Raw genomic sequence first — 23150 nt, 5'->3', positions numbered from 1 at the left:
ATCCCTGTGGTCAGTGTGCCATTGGTGTGGTCCATGAGGACCTGTGTTTGTGATCCTTGTGTGATAATTAAATAAAATTCAAAATGCTCTATGTGCCTTTCTATGATTTCAGAATGCTATTAGTTATAATCTGCTTTATATTTTAAATGACAAACTGAAAAGAACTTATTTAAATCAATAGTGCCCCTGTGCCAGGAAGATAAGAAAATGCTAGGACTGTCACTAAAATAACAAAGGAAAGATGAAGCCGTTTCAGGGAAATGTGATTATGTGGCACCCTAGAATTAATTTATCTGCTGGCTAGCTTAGCAATGTGATGTTTGGCAATGAGATGAAGATAGGTGACTGACAGCTCCCTGTGTCTCTAAGTACTAGTACTACTCCACTTTTTTTTTTTTTTACCAAACCCAGAGACCTTCATTGTCTTTTCCTTGATCTAGTCTCTTTTTGTCTTCTTTCTTGTCTTAGCAAACTTTTGAAATACAAACAAACAACATTTTGCAACCAAGAATATAGCCGATGCCACACAAGCCAGCAGGAAAGCAATCACATCCAGCGAGTGGTACTGAAACCAACTGAGGTCATGCGCTGCCACACGAAGGTGCTTGGCTCCCTTGTGGCGCATGACAAACTCAATCCAGAAGACGGCTCTGTCCAGGGGCTTCACTGGCTGGTCGTGGTGGATTCTTGATAGCCGCATGGCATTTTCTTTATAACTTGAAAAAAATACACAAACAGACATTTGTTTTGTGTTTAAATTTTTTAGAAGTGATTATGTGACATGTGCTTAGCTAATAGATTTCATTTTTTACACACAGTACCTAACAGTTTGACCTTTTCTCAAACAGGATCCTGAGTCAGGCAGGTCAGTTAGGGACACTATCTCAAAACAACAAACAAAACCAAAACCAAACCATATCAAGTACAGAACTTAGTATCTGTAACGTAACCTATGTTTTCCCTTGAAGTTTCTCAATAATTAGTGGAGAATTAATAAATTTCACTTAGGTTTGATCATAGGGTAAAGCTCCAGAGTCCGTTCATGGAAATGAGGAGAATAATGTGGTTGTCAAAAAATCTAGTGAACATTCTGTGGAGTTGAGCTGAAATGAATCATAAACTTTTCTACTGTAATTTTTAATAAAATGAACCAAGTTATCAGCAATTAAAATATTTGTAATAGTGAGGTTGAATAGAGTGAAAGGTCAACATTTATGAAACACAATAGCTCATTCCAAGAATTACTGATATTTCTAAACTGCTGTTCCGTTCCTGAATTAAGAGTCTTAATACTGTTTATGCAAATATAGAATACTCAGAATTAAATGTTGGCATTAATGTTAGATAACACCATGTTAATAGCTATGTATGCATGGCTAATGTTGAACACATTACCTTTTCCATTTTGTAGACACTGAATGGTTTATAATGCTTAACTTCTTATTTATAATTCTATAAAATAAAAACTACCTGAGAATACATGCTAGTATTATTATATTTGGAAGGTATATTGACTGAATTTTTAAAGTAGATTAATTTTCAAATTTTATGGTATAATCTCAGTAGTTGAAAATGAAACAAGCAGTGTTTACATTGTCCCTGGTTACTTTACACTACACTAAATTCAAAATGTGTAATTTGTAGATACATTCCAAAATGATGGAAAGTCCATCCATCAGACATTACAGACAGGGCTTTACGCGGTTCAACACTTACGATGGGTCATTAATGACGGTCCTCACAGCGTTGAGAAAATCCGCACTTGACATTGTGTTCATGTTCACCTCCACAGCTGATCCTTTGGCCTTCATGTGAGCAATGTTGTCGGGCTGATCAGCGAACATGGGAACTCCCACCATAGGGATCCCGTGGTAAATGGCCTCATAGATCCCATTTGTTCCACCATGAGTGATAAAAGCTCTGGTTTTGGGATGTCCTGTTTTGAGGACAATGGAAGGAGTGAGTTTAGGTTTCAGGCTAATTAGTTAGCAAAAGTTCAGAAGTAGAAGGGATGAAGAATTACACTATAAGGCAGCATTTTCTATAAATGTTGAGCATAGGAGACATTGCTACATCAGGAAATTATACTCCCAGAGAAAGGGGAAATTAACTCTTCTTCATTGTCTGGGAAGTTATTAATGAAGTGGTAACGTCTCACATCTGATGGAAACTTGAAAACCAATGAGATTTTTAAGATATCCTTTAGGGCATGGGTACTCTGTGGACCTGTACAATTTACATCCACCGTAAATCTGGATGTGAAGTGTATTGTGCTCCACAGTGGAGTGTTTGATTTGTACGATGCTACCCTAGGCTCAATACCCAGTACTACCACAAAAGGAAAACTTGAAGTAATATGTAAAAATTTAAAATTATTGGATGTTGTCAACTTACTCAAAGCTAAGCAATTGCTTAATGTTTTTTTTTTTTTTTTTTTTTTTTAACTATAGAGATTTTTCTGGCCCCAGAGTCTCACCAAGAAGGTCATTTTGGGGAATCCAATCAAACAGCCTCGTATTGGATCCTAAAGTTGCTGGTATCTTTCCTTTGTATCGCCACAAAACCTGTGGAAGACAATGCTGTGATGATATAGTTAAAGACACACGTTGAAGGTATGCTAAGGCAGTGAGTTATTGGGAACAAGTAGTGTACATACTTTAGGTGGTGTTTGAGAAGGGGGTTACTGATGTGGGCATTTGCAAATACTGAGATAGAGTAGGACAATGAACAACTAATGGCTTCTACTCCTGGTCTATTAAGCATAGATTAGTATTTTGAAATTTATTAATTAAATATCATTAGAAATAAATGAGTACACAAATAGATATATTTTAGCAAATCAGAATATGGAGTGCAAATTATTAAAACAAATGCTTCTCGTTTGGAGGCCAGTGTTTGTTTACTGTCAGCTTTTTTTCCTGTTTCCTTCATGTTTATTCCTCCTCCTTTTCTTATTTTCCTTTCTTTTTTCTTCTTCCCTTTTCCCTATCTTAGTCTATTACTGTTTTATGTCTATCTCAATGCTTATACCATTCTTCCATTTTTTTGTTTCTTTTTTTTTTTGAGAGAGATGGCATGTCAACATGTCACTTTTTAAAAACTTATTTTTGAAATAATGAGGTAGGTTTTTAATTTCTAAACAAGAAAGAGAAAGAAACAAGTGTAGGCATAAAAGATAGAATTTTAAGATTCTTATCAGCATATTACCTTTATACAATCATATGAACACTAATCAGTACATGACTGATTATAGATTCTTACATGAATATGACTGAGTAGAGACTTGAGTTGAAGAATGAAAATGATAAATACTAAGGTTAACTGATTGCCATTAATTATTAAAATAATTATATTTTAAAATAATATTTGGATTTGGATTGCAGACTATTTGATTTAGAAAGAGTAATAGACTTGATGCTCTTACTTGCAAAATGCCAAAATTTTCATATTGTCTTAACAGGATTCAAAAAGTTGGAGTATAGTCTTTAGCATGAATTGTTTCTGAAGGATGTACGCTCTCTTTCTTTTCAAAAGCATGCTGGTAAACCAAATTTCAAATATCCAGTAGCAATCAGTCCAGCCCAAATAATTTTAGAAGTGGCCTAATGTTTTCTTCTCTATCCTATATATAGAAAATGACCATAGAAGTCTATATTTTCGCAATAACTATATAATAAGGCAAATGAACACATACAACATCATTTATATGTTCTATCCGTAATATTGAAAGCCGGCACTAGCTGTGTTTAGTGGCTTACAGATTTCAGCTTCAGATTTCCAGAAAACACCACTTCCCGTTGCACTTTCCCATCAGTCCAAAGAAGTTCTGGTCTCCAGGATCTGGGGTTGTACTGACCTTCTGAGGAATCTGGGCCAGGGCTGAAGCAATGAGACTGGCCTTTTCTTCTGTCAGGTTTTTCACCATCGACCCCAGGGAAAACACAACAATACCATGTTCACCTGAGCTCTGAACAAATTCTTCCATTTCCTGCAAACATAGTATCATATTGAAATTGTGTAGATTCATTAGGTGAGATTTTGTTCATTTACAGTTCTATGTACAAAACATGGAACTCAAGGTCAAAGAAATTTTTAGGTTTGTCTTTCCCATATCATGTAAAATCAATAGTAACTGTATCAGAAAATGTTTCTGAAAAAAATTCATAAAGTATACACAAGGACCAATGGGATTCCAAATCACCCTAGAAGGGACCAGAAAATGGGGGCAGCTACTCTCTTTTTAAGTTGACATGTAATTCACAAAGTTTAACTGAAAGAAAATACAAGGTTTGTTTACTTTAATGGACATAATTAAGTCCAGAAAGCCAGGCTTTAGAATTATTATCATACCTGATAAACCCAAATAATCCTAATGCAATGATTATATAACTGCTATAATATTTGAATCTGTCTATCCATTTTCTTATTTTTACTTCATGTAAATGATTCTCAATATGCATCAAATGTTATTGGTTGATCAAACCAAATGTTCTCTAACAATCACCTAAAATATCCCTTGCTCTTCTTAAGGAGATTATGCTAAAACCTAAACCATTTCATCATCATCATCATGAGTTCCTGGACATTCCATACCTGTCGTTACTACACATGTCAGAAGCAATGGCACTACAGGTCACCACATTTTCCATTAAAGCCACAGGACTAAGGTATGAGGCCCTGCTTGATTATGAAGACTCTTCACACGTGCCTTATCTTACGCATCAAGTCCTAAACAATTCATCAGGACTTTCTATGAACTGTTTCTCTAACAAACTGTTGGGGACGGTTTCCCTGTTTACAGCTCTGTCTGGCACATGAGGAAGACTTTGGCAGTCACACGGCCATCCACCCATAGTTAGACTCTTCCATTCCCCACTGCAGTATCCACACTATAGAAATACAGACATCTTAATGCATCTTTTCTTTTCCTTTTTTTTTTTTTTTTGGTTTGTTTCTTGGTGTAGGAGGTCATTCTGTTTATGTGTTTCTTTCATTGGTTGAATAAAGAAACCGCCTTGGCCTTTTGATAGGGCAGAGCTTAGGTAGACGGGGAAGACAGAACTGAATTCTGGGAGGAAGAAACCAGAGAGGGAGAACCGCCATGGAGCTGCCAGAATCAGACATGCCGAATCTGTCCCAGTAAGCCACAACCTTGTGGTGAACACAAATTTAATAGAAATGGGTTAAATCAAGATATGAGAGTTAGCTAATAACTGGATAGAGATAATGGGTCAGGCAGTGTTTAAATTAATAGAGTTTCTGTGATTATTTCAGGGGTTAAGGTAGCTGGGTGGCTGGGACAGCAAGGGCCCCTGCTCCCTAAAAGTTTCTTTTTAAATTTTTGTTGAAAATCTATTCTTCTCTCATACAATGCATCCCTATCACAGTTTCTCTTCCCTTCACTCCTCCCAGCTCCCCACCACTTCTCCTCCAGATCAAATCTAAGCTTCAATTCTCAAGTCCATGTGACCCAATATAGTTCAAACGGAGTAACTGTGATGAGAGCAATAAGTTCTCCTAACAGAATAGAGATACTCAGAAATGCATCTCTGCTATTAAAGCTGTTAACTTAAGAGGGAAAATCAACTATCACGTCATGCAGCTCCTAAGGTCTTACCCTTCATAGACCTACCTTAGGTAATGGCTTGGCAGGTTTGCAGTGCAGTCCTCCCACAAACTCAAAATTAGGTAAATATGGACGAGGAAATTCAAAGTCCCAATATGTTCGCATCAGCCAAATCTCAGCTTTCCCCATAGTCTCACATAATGTGGTGGGTCTTCCTGGAGAGTATACATAATATTGCACGGAGGAAATTTGCACTCAAGTTTACCAAGTAAAAATGTATCCTACATTTTCTTACCAGCTATTGGGAAGAAAACTTGGGTCTTCTGGGATGCTTATCATGGCAATATTTTAAAAGAGAAGGAGAGTATGAAAAAGAGCCAAACAAGGGATAGGGAAAGAAAGGCAACATGCAAATACCATCTCCAGACGATAAGGCAATAAGAATGTAAGTTTCGTCACAACTACAAATGAATTCCACAAAGATCCATTTTCTCCAGGAAGCAGCAGGAGAGAGATTATTTTCATCCTCAGAACTATTTGCCATTTTTCAGTTATTCTCCAGTCTCTAGCTAGGAAAAAATTTCTATTATGCACAGGGTCATAGTCTCGCTTTCAGCATTATGTTAGGTGAGTACCATTCTGCAAATGATTTATCACCATTCTCTTAATCAGGAAATTTGGATTAATTCTTTCAATACAATAAACTTGGAGATATGAGATAGAAATATAAGGATTCCCAATATCTCTCTTAACACTTACCATTAAGAAAAAAATAATGGGCCAGGAAGTGGTGGTGCATGCCTTTAATCCCAGCACTCAGGAGGCAGAGGCAGGTGGATCTCTGTGAGTTAGAGGATAGCCTTGTCTACAAGAGCAAGTTCCAGGTCAGGTTCCAAAGCTACAGAGAAACTCTGTCTTGAAAAATGAATAAATGAATAAATAAATAAATAAATAAAGCAACTAGAATAATATTACATACTACTTTCAAAAGCTGTTTAGAGAATAAATATATATTAAAAATACTAATATTACCTAAAAAGAAAACATGTGCCGCAAGTGAGAAAAGAAATACAAGATGAAAATCTTTTTACATAAACAGGGTAGATATTACTTTCAATGGTCAGGATTTAGCAATGGTTTGAAACACACATGGACTCACACAGCCTAATCATATAGTTATGTAGCAAATAATCATTGCTCAAGGATACTGAGCTTTGAGTTTCCAGGCAGGGCATTAAAACCATCTCACATCTCCACCATTGGAGTGTTTATATCCCTTGCTTGCTTTACATTATGAGTACATCTAGCCTTTAAGACAATTTCATGAGGAGAATTTTAAATGATTGATATAACAATTACAATAGTTGTTGAAATCTATGTGAAAGCAGCCATACATGGATCTTGGAGATGACACAGTTGGTAACATATTTGTCCCACAGCAAGATTCTCTGGGCTTATATTCTTAGCGTTCAATAAATATCTGTCAGTAGCCCATGCCCATAATCTCAGTTCTGTGGATTTACAGAGAAATGAATATCTAGAACTCATTTTATAACTAGACTAGCCAAATCAGAATTGAACCCCAGTGAAAATCTATCTTAATAATTAAGGTGAGAGCATTAAGAGAGAATGGTCAATGCCCTCCAGCCTTCACACACATCCTCGCATAGCATCACAGGCATGCACACATCCTTCACACACATCCTCACATAGCATCATAGGCATGCACACATGTACCCATACACACCCAAGCAGTGACTCATATTCATACATATGAAGCCCATAAAAATTAAAGAAAATTTGATTAAATATTTATGCTTGTTAGTAAATAATTTAGTAATTATACTTTTAATGTACTAAGAGTGTAGAAAGATTGTTTGAGCCAAAGGATGAGGGAGTTTGCTGTGAAACTGCAGTTCCTGGTAATATCAGAAGTCTGGTAATATCTGTAAGTCTGATCAACAAAGGTACTCACACGGGACCTGAACAGGGACAACAAACATAAACATGCCTAAGTGGATAGGGGAAAGACTTGGAGGCCTCAACCATACACAAAGAACTGTCAGTAATGCTGAAATTAGCAGAAATAGTCTTTCCCAGACAGGAGGATTCCATTGGCTTACCAAGTTGTCAGCCTGAACACATATTCAAGTAACATTATACAAATCAAGCAGACTGTATTTATGTATTGGGAAATACAACAGGCACAAGCATATACACATGTGTATGCTATAATTAAGGAAAAACATGTGATGATTTTGAAAGAGATTAGGAGGTCATATATGGAAGGGATTTAAGAGAAAAGGCGAAGTGTGAAAATGATATAATAATATATTAATCATAAAATAAGAGAAATAAATTTCTAATAGTCATAAACTGTGCTAAGTTCTATTTATCCGGATACATAAAAAAGTTTACCACATAAAATTCAATAATCACAATATATAAAATTGACAAAATAGAGAACTAAAAATTGTGATAAAAGGCATTTTCTATTAAATTGACATTCACTTGTAGCTTTATGTATTTTAATAACATCTATTATATAATAACATCTATTATATGACAGAGCAGTCTGGTGAGAACTTCACACTTCCCAGTTGCTGGAAGAAAGATATGTTGCAGTTGTCCTGCTGCTTGCACAGTGGCAAAACTGGCATTGCATTCAAGCTAGATCTGTAAGCTCACATAGTGATTGTTCAGTGATCTCGCTCTCACAGGGCATAGGGATTCTTTCGAAGTCCAGTGCAGAACGCTTGGTGTATTGAGATCTGGGAGAATAGTCTGGTAAGTCAGAACTGTCACCTCTGTCTTTTCTCTGTGAGCTCATTGAGAAGAGGCTTCAGGTTGTGTCAATGGTTCATATCCTAGATGCACTCCATGGCCTTGTCAAAGAAACTGTAATCTGCAGAGCCAGGGCAGAAGTGTAGCTGAGCCACAGAAGAGCCACTGTAGAAACACAAGAGACCACAGCAAGGCCACAGCAGAGCCACAGCAGAGCCACAGCAGAGGGACAGCTATCTAGCTGAGCCACAGCAGAGGGACAGCTAGCTGAGCCACAGCAGAGGGACAGCTAGCTGAGCCACAGCAGAGGGACAGCTAGCTGAGCCACAGCAGAGGGACAGCTAGCTGAGCCACAGCAGAGGGACAGCTAGCTGAGCCACAGCAGAGGGACAGCTAGCTGAGCCACAGCAGAGGGACAGCTAGCTGAGCCACAGCAGAGGGACAGCTAGCTGAGCCACAGCAGAGGGACAGCTAGCTGAGCCACAGCAACAAAACCGTCACGGTTCATTTCTGAAAAATCACTGCTGCGTCTCCTCACCCTGCTCTGCAGAGGGTGAGTGTCTATTCAATTGAAGTGGCAATTTAAGTATGAAGCAAGTCAAACATTAACTTCCAGACTTATAAATAAAGAAAAAGAGAAATCTGTCAGTTACTGTTTATGTATATCACCTATAAACCCTTTACTCATGAAATTAGTCCATTTAAATATATATGCCTATTGGTTAATATTAGTATGAGTTGGCTAATCTCCAAATGCTAGTAATACAGTTTCACACCAAATAAATAAGCATAAATTTATTTTCTTATTGTTATTATATTTATGAATTGGAATTTAGTGGGAGCTAGCTTCTTCAATTTGTGTATATTTCTATTGATTTATTTCATTTTATTTTCTTTCAAGTATTACAATTATTAAAGTTATATTTGAATTTTTTTTTCTTTTTTTACATTGGTTTCTCCTTTGTATGATATTGTTTCCCTCATTGCTAAATTTCAGAAAATATTTCAGGCTCACCTTTTACTTTCAGAGTTTAAACCTTAAAATCAATATTTTCTTCATAGACTAGGGTTTCACTTTATTGGGAGATAGAATCTAAAAGACAGGTATTCATACTGCCCGTTTTCATTTCTTATGGTGTTTAGCATTTTTGCAGGACAAAGCAAGGATTGAGTGCACATGTAAATATATTTATCCTCCCCTCATGTCTAAACATTTTCCTCAATAGTGAGAAACCTATATCACCACAAGGTGATACATATTTACTCCTTCAATTTTTGTGGACAAATAGGGCTATAAAATCCATATTTTCTGACTAGGGTACATTTATCATAAAATTTCCAAATATCAAAACAGTGAACAGAATCATTCACAAAGACAGCACTACACAAATGTGCTTCCATGCATACTTTTATCTAAAAGAGTTATAAGTAATGAGGCTTGTTGTTTTTGACTTCATAAACCAATGTCACTAGGCTTAAAGAAGGTATATCAAACATTACTATTTAATCTCATAATGTTTGTTTACAACACATTTGATAAAACTTTCTTTAAGCTTTAACAATTATTTTTGTGAAACATTTTATAAATAATAAGATTCCTATGCATGTTCAGTTTGATTGGTTTGAAGCCATGCAGCCGTCATAGCAATCGGAGACAGAATATATCCACGACTTCAGAGAGTTTCCTGATGCCTTTACTATTATTTGAAGAATATTCTCATTGCCTGTATGAAAGGAAACTTAAAGATATGTGTCCTTCACAAAATGTTACGGTGTACAATGCATTACAGTCAACTGACTTTGTGGTATATATATATCAAAGACTCACTCATTTTGTAATTGGACCTTTGGACCCTAACTTGTTACCTTCTAATTCCTAGCATTTCTAGCTCCTAGAAATCATTACTTCTCATTATTTCTCTGTAATTTTGACTAAGTTATATTTAACTATACATGGTATTATATAATTTTATCCATGTGTGTAAAATCTATTGCACAAACTACAACATGTACCAATATCTCTCGATGAGTTACAATAGCAGAATTTCCCTTTTATGTGTTGTTGATATACTACCTGAGACATCATCCATAATAATATATGCCTATGATTTACCAGCAGACATTTAAATTGTTTTTGTGTCCTAACAAACTCCATGGATCCAACTGTCTCTACCTCTAGTGCTACGATATTAGGAGTGTGGATTGGAGGATCAGTATCAAACCCTCATACTCGTAAAGCTATCCCATCACTGACTAATCTCATCAGCCCCTTTGTTATTATTTTCATTTGTGGAAGTATTTTTAAACTAATCAACATATCTAATGATTCATTAACAGAACCTATCTGAATAAACTAATTACCAGTCTAAAAAATGAAGAAACAATGCACAAAGAAATTAAAGATGTGATTTAAGAACAAGATAAATAATTTGATAATAAAATTTAAAGATGACTTGATTTCTTGTGATATAAAAACCTTCCCTTCTTTAAACTCATGCTTTGTGATACAATCTGTTGCCATGACAAAATTTATCTGCTAAGTAATATATGAAGTTAGTAAGTTTAGTTAGTTAACTTTGGGAGAATAAATTCTGATTTCAGGAAGTGACATTATTTCTGGGGTGACAGGCTCCTGGCTATGTCAAAGCACAGAATCATCATGACTAAAATGTATGCAGAGGGGAGAGCAGTCACTCTGGGAGACAAGGAGCAAAGGTCAGCATAAGGAAGAAGAATTGCTACACGCACTCCTGGAAACGCACAATCATGTTTGTCATACCCCTAACACTCCTGCTCCCTTGGCTGTTGGGTGTATAAAGTGACTAATCACTTCATCCTTAAGATCTACAATCCCACTGACACATGATATAGGCTTATGAGTGAGTTCACTAGGCTATGTCCTTGTGCTCAACTCTCCTGAAAACATCTGTGTAGTCTCTAACCACAGTCCAACTTTTCTACTCCACTTTCCCCCTAAGAAATAGAAGAATTACATTACAATGGAAACTGTAGGAAGTGAATACTTTATGAAATCTCTTATGTTCAGAATAATAATATAAAAATAATGCAGTTTTTTTTTCACTATCAGCTTATACACACTGGGTATTTATAACACTGTAAAATTACATAATTGCTAAGGTAAGTCATTACATAGTACCAGTTTTGGACATTGTACTCCTACTGAAATATTTCCTGTTCAGAGATGTTTAGTGATATGGCTCAGTGGGCAAAGGTACTTGCCACCAAGCAATAGGACAAAAATTCAATCCCCAGGACTTGCTTGGCAGAGGGGCACAAACTGTTGATTTACAACCTCCACCTGCACACCATGGCACAGGTACACACAGAAGAAAGTAGAATAAGAAGTTTGGTAACATGAGGAAAACAATGGACTTAAGTACTTAGCAAACAATTTCTCAAATGGTCGGATTTGTAAATCTAGATCGTTATCAGATAAAGTAAGAAGCTGGGAAATTTCTATTTACAAAGGCTGTCAAGGGCATTGTACTGCTCTTATGACTTACTTTAAGAGGAAAGACTTAGGACATACCAGAAGTCACATGCTTTGCAATTTTCTTCTTTTTAAATATTACTTTTCCCACACAGAGCAAGAGTAGTTTTAGAAATATTTTCAACTAACCCTATGTGGTTTGTGGCTAAAACATTAAGTTATTCAAGAAAGACTAGAACTTATCAGTTTACTACATCTAAAGATATAAAAATTCACATTAATCTTTCCGGGCTCCACAAAGAACTACCTCCCACCTAGTGTGTGTATGTGTGTGTTCTTTGAGAGTTTCATGTAATCTACCTTGATCATTTTTACCCTTTACCCAAATCTTTCCAGATCCATCCTCTTTCACACTCACCCAACTTTTTGTCCTGTTTTGTTTTTTAAATCCTTCAAAATAAATTTGTGTTAACTTAAGATGTTTAAATGCATTGTCTTCCAGTGGAACTTGTAGGGTTATTACACTCTCAGAGAAAACTCCCTTTTCTATAAGCCAGCAATTGCCAATAGCTCCGGATTATGGCTGGGATTTCATGCCTAGCTCCTGTCAGCAACTCAGATTTGGTACAGCTTTGGATAGCACAGCCTCTGTCCCTCCTGTTGCAATAGTGAGCTCATAAGTGTAGGTGTCCTATAATGTCTAAATGATGCTTTTCCTTATAGTCATTCTTTACTTCTCTATGTATCTCTGTGTATGTACATATAAAGCCCCATTGTCTCTGCTTGCCTCTCTATGTGTGTGCATATGAGGTCACCATTGCCTCTGCTTACCTCTCTGTATGTACATGTGAAGTCATGTACTGCTCTGTCTATGTCTGTCTGTGTACATATACATGAGGTCAACCTCAGATGTCATTTTTTAGGAGCTATTTACTTTTTGATGTCAGTGGTGGTATGGGGTCTCCAAATAACTTGCTAAATGAACTAGGATGAGTGACCAGCAGTACTCCGGGAACTGGTATTGCAAGTTTGCACAACCATGAATTGCTGGTTTTGTTTGTTTGTCATCATTGTTGTTTGTTTTAAATATATGTTCTGGGTATTGAACTCAAGTCCTCATACTTGCAAAGCACATACTTTACATACAAAGCTATGGTGCTACCCATTCTTTTGCAGATATGTATTAATTAATTTAAGGTACTGATCTTCATGGAAATGTAATTATGGCTCTGACATTGAAGAGTTAATGAAGAGTATAGTCTAAAGTATGTTCAGCCTTAAATATTTATTTGTATATAATATTACATATAAAGTAATTTTGACTGTAAGCTGTAAACTTATTATATTTTTTATATGTAGGAAATTATTAGGTACCTATTTTATGCTCAGTTAATATTACCTTATGCAAATGAAACAAGAGGTAAGAAAGAAAGAAAAGAATAGAGAGAGGTAGAAAAGAGCAAAAAGTATGTAAGAGTATAATGTTTTGCACCTAAATTCTGAAATAAAATGCCACTGGCAGCATTCAGTATTAATCTTTGAACTAATTAATCCCCCCAAGTACTAACAAATCTGGAGAAAAGCCATCAGGAAAGAAAGAAAATGTGGAAGGTAATCTCATGAACATCAGGAAAAGAGTAATATAAACAACCATCTAGAACTGGCTTTCTCAGTTGACATTATATTTGATTGATTTTCATAAGGAAACTTTAAGGCCAAAAGGCTTTAGACACACGGGAGTTAGAGATGCACATGAGTAGAGATGGCTAGCCCTCCTGAGATGTTTAGGGCAAATAGCAAACAGCAGGCTAGAATATAAACGTGGGTTTTCCACTGATAGACTTTTTTGCTTTCTAATGTATTTTTTGCAGATAAAGAAAGACTGAAGAATGGAGAGATTATATGTTATCACAATATTTTCCATTTTGTTTGTGTGCGTATGTCATAATTTACCTTACTAAAGAGAAATGTATTGATATTTGAATGTTTATATGAACATTGTAAAGCTAATGACTAAATGAGAATATTTTCTTTCCAGTGGATGAAAACTGAATACAAATCAATATCACTACAAAATTCTTTGAAGTATTTAAAGACTTGTAGAGATATACCTTGTACATTCACTCAAGTGTGGCTCATCCAGCAGGTGGATAACTTGAGCTGAATGAGAAAGAACGAAGGCACCTGGGGTCATCATGACACAGATGTTGAGACTCACCGAGAACTCTGCTGTAGTATGAATCCCATCTTCCCCAGTAGGACTGAAATATATAGTCCTGCAGAGGATAAGATATGGTGTTCCTGACCCTTTCACCAAAGGACATCTGGTCAGTGAGCTCTGACAGGGCTGCAGGTACGTAAGAAATAGGTGCTGGGATTTTCCCACAGTGCCTCTCCACTGTGAAGGCTGGAGAGAAGCGCAATGTATACACAAACGGAATTCCCAATTTCAGAGCAACCAGGTCTCCACAAATTGTTACTGGGTCAGCTATTAACACATCAAAGCCACGGTTCTGAAGTCTTGACATTAGTGTGGGATTGTTTAGTACACCCTCACAGATCTGAATGTTTACTTGGTAGAAAGTCTCAAGGAGCTTTCCTAGTTCTTTGTAGAATGTCCACATGGTGAGAGGTGTTGGTCTGTGGTCTAGCCACAGGGCTATCATGTGTTCAATTATTTCATCTATATTGCTTTTCTTGTAGGAAACCGGAATCTCTTCAAAGTGCATAAAGTCATCAGGACTGGAGTTGATGAATAAAGTTTCTGATGTAGCCAATACAGTCACACTGTGATTTCGTTGAATCAATTCTTCAAGGAGGATTTTAATATTTAACCAATGGCTGCCATCTGTAGGCCAAATTAGCACATTCCCGCTGAGGACAACTTCAGTCAGAGCCAAATGAAAAACATAGAGCTGGGAAAACTTCTTAATCATGATGGCATCCACTGTGGGAAACTGGCTACTGCGGGTCTTTTAAGATTAAAAAGAAAAGTTCAATGTATTTAGGTATATTTCAGGTAAAATAATATCGAATATGATAGTCTAGTTACACCCACCTATAGATCAACTGTTATATAAGTTAAGAAGGAACTTACATAACTGAACTTAATATGTCTCAACATGATTATAGTGTAGGTAGAAAAGAAATCTAGTCCAAGTGTAATGCAAAGAAATTATGAAATGTGTGTTTGTGTGTTCTGTGATGCCAGATCCACTTCATAAAATCATGTGTTCTCATTATAAGCTATCTGTATACATTATCTTCTTAGATTCTCCAACATTGGATGTCAAACATTATCTCCTTTACTTCACTGAGTACTCTAATTGAGTCCTGAAAGTAATATGATGAAGTCATACACCTTGGAGTATACTCATAACTTTATTTGACTCACTGCCAAACCTACATTATCATTCACATTTAGAAAGAAAGCTGAAAAAATGTCTACTTATTTGCTATTTCCTCCAACAACTACTTTTAGAAATTTTAGATTGATTGGGTAGTGGGGTACACTAGTAAACACTGTGTAGAGGATGCCCCTTTTATCTGAGTTGCTTATAGTTCCTTCTCACCTCCTTGTTACAGGCTTTTTTTTTCTCCATAAGGCAACATTTGAAACGATTCAAAACACAGCTCCTTAAAGGCTGTTGAAATAGGGTCTATTTTACCTGTGTAGGAGACTACACAAAAGGAAGCCAAAAGTACAGTAAGCCCCAACCAAAAGCATTATATCCTTTGAAGGTTTGAAGATGCTGGAGAATGATCTGGACCTCTCAGCCTCACTTTTCTTGGTGTAAGTGAATGACAACAGAACTAATTTGTTAGATTGCTTTGTAAGTTAGCAGTCTCTGTAGAGCTACCATGAAGGCTGCTTCCCACAGAGGAATGACACTATAAGATTTTAACAGTCTCTAAAAGTTCCCATGTTAGCAGATTAAAGAGTCCATTGATTAAATCAGTGATCTAGCTTTTGAGATGGGTTTAGAGGCACCACTTGAAATTCTGAACCAATCTGAACCCAGCAAAGGCAGTTACATAAGTTTGGAATGTCAAACTCATCACGATGCTATTAAACAGAGCCATGACAACAAACAATATAATCAAGATGAATAAAAACCAAAGCTGAAATATGAACATTTAGCACGCAACGTTACTTCACAATCAGTTGCTTTTGATTCTTGAAATTCCAGGTTCTTCAGTAACTGAAGGACCACAAAGAGGGAGAAAGAAAACCTGGGAATGATGCACTGTTAGAACTGTGATTTTTATAATTTCTGAGGAGACAGCTTCAGTTTGGAGACTGCTGTAGTACTGTGCCGCCAATTCCGTTTTGAATCACAGAAGCCAGATGAGAGTGTGAAATATCTTATGTGAGTGTCCGTAGAGAATGTTATTAACAGCACCACTAAATTACTTGAGAGTGTAAAACAGGAAATTTTCGGTGTCAGTTTTTGAGTTTTAAATGATCCTTGCTGGGCAATAAGACAATTTCATTATGCTGTGATAAAGAAATACTGCATTTAGTTAACAACAGAAGCATGCATTTCTTTGTTTAGAAATTATACCTGGATGGTACAGAGTTTATCTTCATGAGAATTGCCTTAGGCTTCTGATGTATTTTGATCCCTAGTTTCATATACTACTGAAATATTTCGCATTACAAATTAAAATAATGCAAGTACATTTTATTTATGGATGTTTGTAGGTATTATCTGATGGAGTTAAATTTCCATAAATGGAAAGAGAAGAATTTGTATCAAATCTGTCTGATTTAATAATGAAAGTGGTACTTGGATAGATAAAATTACTTATTGATTTCCAAATCTTCCTTTTACATTGATCAATTAGTCTCCATGAGTACCTGGTTCAAATAAACATCTGAATACAGCATTTAGTTAAAATAGTTTTGTTGATATTTTCAATTTCTCAGTTAATTTTCATACATAATACTATACTATATAATTATATATAATATATTATATAATATACAAATATACAAAAGATGCTCGTTCAAATTCCTGCTTGTTTTGTAGTGGTCAGAGCATAAAACTTATATTAATGCATAATGGATTTTATATATTCCACTGTTATGCAGTATCTGTATTATTTTCTCTTTAAAATATTGCAAAATTTTGGTGGCGTTTTTGAAAATACCATAAAAAACAAAATTTACCTGTTTTAAGTTTAAACAATCATATTTGAAATATGCAGACCCTTTTTCTTATTTTCAGCAAGAGACTGTTTACAGCAATCTCTTAGAGCTAGAAAAGATATCCCAGACAACAGATCTCAGAGATCAGAGAGCCCCAGAGAGCTATATTCCTTAAGGAATAGTGAATGACATAGCAACAACACGGGTAATTAATCTTCATGCAGCAAAGTAAGAATAGCTAAAAGACAAAATCACAAAGTTTTCAAAAGACTAAAAGAAAATATCCAGGAATGTTCAAATAAAACTATGTTAAATACTGATAAATTTTTGTCTTAAATTTAAATTGGATGAAAAAGTTCTGAAGTCTGGTATGGTAATCCCTCAGCATATTCCATTTTGCTTAATATTATTTTTGCTATTTAGGGTCTTTTGGGATTTCATATGAGTTTTAATTTAGTTTTGTTTTGTTTTTCCTATTTCTGAAAAGAGTGTCAAGGGCATTTTGACTAGGATTGTATTGAATCTGCAAGTTGCTCTTGGTAGCATGACCTTTTTTACAATATTAATTCTACTGAATCATGAACATGGGGAATCTTTCATCTTCTAGTGTTTTCTTCGATCTCTTCTTTCAGATATTCACATCTTTCATTGCAAAATTCTTTCAGCTCCTAGGTCAAGTTTCTTTGATATATTTTTGACGCTACTATGGATGATAGTCTTACATGATTTCTTTTTCAGCATCCTTGTTATTGGTGGGTACTACACACTATATATGGCTACTTATATTTGTAAGTCTACTTATATTTTTATGCTAAACCTATTGAGCATTTTATGTTTTCTGATGGAATTTTGGAGATCTCTTACAATATAATCTGCAAATAGGGAAAACTTGATTTTGTTCCTATTTGTGGTCTTTTAATTTCCTGCCTGTGTCTTATTGTTCTAGCTAGAGCTTCAAGCACAATATTGAAAAGAAACAGAGATTTTAGTAGGCTTTGTTTTGTGGTTTTGGCATTTAGGATGATGTTGTCCATGAGTTTATTATGTTGAGATAGTCCAACCTCAACTGATACAACTGCAATACACTCTGCAACGAAGCCTCAGTGAAACTCAGAGAAGAGGAGGTGGGAAAGTTGTAAGAGCAAGGGATTCAGGACCCCTGCTGCTAGACATTGTCCATAGACACAACAGGGAAAATGTGTCTGTGAAATCTCCCCAATATGGTTACCTAAACAAGAACAGAATAATGGCATCAGTTGACATGACAGTATAGATGGGGAGAATTCAATATGATCCCCTCCTAGATAAATAGCTACAGGTTGTTAACAGCTCCCAAAAGAGGGAGAACCAGTCTCTTTTAGTAAAAGGCTCCTACCTTGGTTTGTAAACCCTGAGTACTGAGCTCTGGACACTTGCACATATAAGCAATGCTAAATGGACTCAGGGAACTTTATACATATATAAATACATATATTGCATATGCATGTAACAATAATAATTGACAAAGAAATCATGACTGGGAAGGAAAGGGAGAAGGCGGGAGGAGTTGAAAGGTAGGGAGAGGAGATGCAGTAATAGTGTATTAAGTTATCAAAAACAAATTAGAACAAAATCCTAAAATAAGAAGGCACAGGAGACTTATTTGTACATTATTTAAGTTATTAGTATATGATTTTAATTTAACATACCTGACATTTTGAAATCTCAATACTTTCATATGTAATAATTTTTTTCTTTCTCGGAAGTGAAATAACAAAGTTATGTGATTATATGTATACATACATACATACACAAACACATCCTGGAACAGTATAAGTTAACTATTGCTAGCTACTATCAATACAGATTCATGAGTTTTTAATGGAATAGTCAAAATTTGGAAAAGCGTATAATTTTGACATTGTAAGATCCAATTCCTAGTAATTACCAGAGATTAAGAACCCACTCGGTGGTTCTCATTACATTCTTTCACAGAGAAGTAAGCTCTGGGAAATTTGGCTTATTTGTTTTCTGTTGTGACAGTTTGAGACCTGAATGTCTTTGGGGCCATTACAAAACTTGCATTAGAACAGGGGGGAAAGCAGATGATAAATTCAATATCCCTTTGGAAGGAGATCCAAACCCATTGCCGGCATCATCCTTATTACTATTCTACATCAATGATATATTGCACTAAAATGAGGTACTTACTCTAGCATGTCAGTATTTTTTATTCTTACCTGATCTTTTAAAAATGAGTGTTCATGTCGCTCAGATCACCAGATTACTATATCTTGGTAAGAAACAAACTTATATAGGCATTTTGAGTCAGAAGAGGGTAATTCAATTAGCAACATGATGCTGTATATCAAGAACATCTGCTTAAATCCTCATTGTTTTCTCATGAACAAACTGTTAAGAAAGATTAGTCTCTCCTGCAGCAAGTCTAGAATAGTGTTATTCTATAATCAGCACTAACTTAATAACAAAGAACAATGGGCTTTGTGATTTTGAAACTTCATCTTGAGGAAGGCTAAGTAACAAATAACAGGTATAATAGGTAGTAATCATGAGAACTATGATTGTAAAGTTGAGAATGGCTTGCTAATGCTCCTGCAGTGAGGAAGTAGCAAAGACCCAAGGCTCTCCACGCAACCTCTGCGTCCAATCATTTTAATAAAACATATTTTTTTTGTCAAAACAAATCCCTCTAAACAATTGCACGCTGAAACACTTAGTATAACTTACAAGAGACTACTAAAACATATATTGAAGATCTAAAGATGGTTCAGTAGGAAAGAGCACTTGGTGCAGAAGAGTGAAGACCTGAGTTCAGAATCCAGCACCACTTTGAAAGCAATCATGAGTATCGCCACATATGTCTGTAACCCTAGAACTGTGGAAAATTTGCTGTTTAGAGAAGTGTTCAGTTCAGTGATAAATTTTGAAAGGAATACGGCAGAGAATGACAGAACAGAAAACCCCACATCTTCCTCTTACATCTGGCATGAACAGGCACCCACTGGCACACATGTGTACATAAGCCACCACTCACACATACACACACACAAACACACATCCGTGCACACACACATGCACACACAAACACACATATGCACACACAGACACACACACACTGAATTAACAATCATGTCATCTCTACCATTTTTCTCGTATCCCCCCTTTCTCATATTGATCTACACTAATAGCAAATCACACGTAATAGCCAGAATATAGTATGCTAATTTTGGTTCCCAATTTAGGCACAACTTCCAGTCCAATGATTGCTTTTCAGGGAGACTAATATTTGCTATTTAACTGTTTCCTGGTGAAATCAAAAAATTTTTCAGAATGCCACTCACTTTTGATTATTCAAGAAAAGCCTATCTCCTCTACCCTATTTCTGTATCTTCCTGCATAATTAATAGATTATTCCCTTCATAAACATAATGCCTCTGGCTTTACATCATTCCAATGGCAATCTCTAATCTAAGCCAGTGCCTGGTGAATATTAAAAAATCCATGGTTAGTGAAGAATAAATAACAAACCTCAGAAAAAAAGTGAGAGAAGGGCAAAGACAATTTGATTTTTAGACTAACTATAGACACTTTATGTAATCAATATACATGTTTTATAACATTAGATTTGCAATTACTCACCAAATAAAAACTATATCACATTTAAATAATTAAATAAAATAATTAGATATTTCATTTTATGTTTTTACTTAAGTTAGCTGTGTACAAACACAACAAATAAAGCTTTCAAATGTCTTTGACCTTTATCTTAGTCTTTATTAAGCACTAGTTGGAGACTCTATGTATAATAAGAAAATTTTTGTAGATGTCAATCTATACAACAAAAGGCTTATAAAATATATAACTTCTTCTAGATGTATTTTACACTAGACTAAACTTTCTAGGCAAATTTGAATCCCATACAAATTCTAAATAAGATTTAGTCTTATTTAGCAACCAAATTATTTCTCAAAAACTTTGTTCATATAGTGGTTGAAACATTAAGTCCATAAAATTAGTAAATTGGTCCCATAATTTTACAGCCCATGCTTGTTTAAAAACATTCTTTCCTTCTTACATGTGGGTATACGAGTGCACTGCTATGCAAACTTGAAACTATAGATTTGTGTACAATGAAGAACTTACTGAAGCCATGTTTATATTTCAATAATAGAGCTAGAATGGCTACGTACCTAAAGCTTTACTATAATAGGAATCCCATGGCTTCCACAGAGTTTCGAACATGTAGTCCTGCATTCGGTAGGAGATGAAGTTTCTTACTCGGTCAGTGAAAGACATCTGGTCTGTGAGCTCTGACAAAATTGCAGGAACATAGGAAGAAGGGAAAGGGACCTTTCCACAGTGCTTTTCCACTGTAGAGGCGGGAGAGAAGCGTAAGGAATAGATAAATGGAATTCCCAGTTTTAAAGCTACGATATCACCACAAGGAAATACTGGATCTGATAACAGAACTTCAAACTTCCCTTTCGCCAGCTTTGCCATCAGCTTTTCATTTTTAAGAACACCATCACAGATCCCTCTGGATACCATGTGGAAGTCCTCAATGACTCTGGCCATCTTCTTATAGAATGTCCAGATAGTTGAAGGAGAGGGCCTGTTTTCCAGCCATGTCAAAACAAAATCCTTGATCACACTTTCTATTTTTTCCTTGCGAAAGGATACTGGATATATTTCAAATGTCAGAGATGGACTAGTTGACGGTGTGATGAAAAGTGCTCCAGAGGCAACAAGGACAGTCACATTGTGCTCTTTTCTTATGAGTTCATCTATTATTATCTTAATATTTAGCCAGTGACTGCCTTCCATTGGCCAGATGAGAACATTCCCACCAAGACTGACCCCTAGGAAACTTATCTGAAGAGACCACAGCAAAACGTTGCTCAGCATGATGTCATTTGTTGTAGACTTCTGAAGATGCTGAACAAATTTCTTCACTTTTCTAGCAAAATAAATAAATAAATAAATGTGACTCCATATTTTTAAAATAAATGATATTTTTTAATAATTCTCTCTCAAGTGTTATTAAATGGATACATATTTTATGGACTCAGACTTAAAGCAATGTGTTCTACCTTTCAATGTGATTCCTACCTTTTGACCCTTCCAAATTTGATCTCTTGGCTCTTATTTATATACCTTACTTGTTGATAATTTTCTCCTAAACAAATCAATTCCGTGTACTCTTTAACTCTACATTCAAGTCTAGATAATGTCAGTTGAAAGGGCCAGTGTAAGAACACTAACAGTGAGTTTTATTTGTTTATTTATTATACTGTAGTAATTCATATCATTATATTATCGATGCTTAAACTTTTGCTTTAATTGTATAATTACGTGTTTATGACAGAAGCATAATAATATGAAAATCAAACACACGTGCTACATCTATAAATACTTTTCTCACACATTTGAGAGACTATTTGTTAACTTCTGAAAAACATTTTATAAGTAGGTGAACAAAATATGCACTAAAGATACGTAATGAACAATCCTCTGGGAAACAGTTTCTAGTTGAGAGGTTTGCTTATTCAAAAACAATGTCACAAAGTTACGTTGAAAAACAAGTTAACACAGGGCAGTGATAGCTATCATACACCACACACAGCCTTTCACACTTGCTAATATGAAGACATTGGAGATAGGTCACATGTGTTAATCTCTTTCTTTTCACATTTTTAAAAGATTTGATCTTATTGCACTTATTTTTGCTTGCTGATGCCAGCCTCACCCACAGTTCCAGAAATATAATCTTTAAAATAGCTATAATAAATAGTTCACTGGTTGGAACAATTGTTCATGAGTTGCTTTATTCGTGTTAGTTTCTTTAGCAAGAAGTCAGTTCCAGTTCTATATGGTATCTTACTGTAACTTTTTTATGGGGAAAAATCCTTTAATAGTGGAAAAATTAATGTAAATTAGGTTTTACATATCTATTATTTAGTAAATAAAATTTAAAAATAAAGTACAGAATGTGACATTACATAACAAGTATAATTATATAATAGAGCATTAATACTTATGCAATCATCTGTAGAGCATGAATGAATGCATATAAAATGAAATCATATTTATTAATCAACAAATGCAGTGTCAGAATAAACCATAGATTCAGAATGTAATATGTTCCTCCTATAAGCCCTCCTCGTCTTACAGAGAGCAAGTGAAAAGCGTTCTGAGAT

General features: G+C 35.4%; 1 protein-coding gene across 5 annotated transcripts; it reads right to left on the bottom strand.

Annotated features, from left to right (window-relative positions):
- Positions 1 to 436: 436 nt before the first annotated feature.
- Positions 437 to 21858, bottom strand: LOC121460803 (UDP-glucuronosyltransferase 2A1). 5 transcript variants are annotated; one of them, XM_041671430.1, is made up of 7 exons: positions 21144 to 21858; positions 14020 to 14649; positions 5633 to 5781; positions 3857 to 3988; positions 2477 to 2564; positions 1717 to 1936; positions 437 to 716 (listed from the first exon to the last, which is right to left on the bottom strand). In XM_041671430.1, the coding sequence occupies exons 1-7, from the start codon at positions 21856 to 21858 to the stop codon at positions 437 to 439; spliced, it is 2214 nt and encodes a 737-aa protein (XP_041527364.1). The 5 variants fall into 5 exon arrangements, with proteins under 5 accessions (XP_041527364.1, XP_041527365.1, XP_041527366.1 ...); XM_041671431.1 differs by lacking the exon at positions 3857 to 3988; XM_041671432.1 differs by lacking the exon at positions 14020 to 14649.
- Positions 21859 to 23150: the final 1292 nt, after the last annotated feature.

The sequence above is a fragment of the Microtus oregoni genome, unplaced genomic scaffold, assembly GCF_018167655.1.
Source record: "Microtus oregoni isolate MIOR12 unplaced genomic scaffold, Mior012 000021F_ref0000039, whole genome shotgun sequence".
NCBI lineage: Eukaryota > Metazoa > Chordata > Mammalia > Rodentia > Cricetidae > Microtus > Microtus oregoni.
The sequence above is the reverse complement of the archived record's forward strand: the minus strand, read 5'-3'. Positions and strand labels throughout refer to the sequence as shown.

What these genes read in the sequence shown, in the direction of transcription:
- LOC121460803 (XM_041671430.1), bottom strand. Translation starts at nt 21,858, where the DNA reads ATGCTGAGCAACGTTTTGCTGTGGTCTCTTCAGATAAGTTTCCTAGGG. An exon ending in CTATTATAGTAAAGCTTTAG is followed by an intron (nt 14,650 to 21,143) that starts GTACGTAGCCAT and finishes TTTGGCCTACAG; the next exon opens with ATGGCAGCCATTGGTTAAAT. An exon ending in ATACTACAGCAGAGTTCTCG is followed by an intron (nt 5,782 to 14,019) that starts GTGAGTCTCAAC and finishes TATACTCTCCAG; the next exon opens with GAAGACCCACCACATTATGT.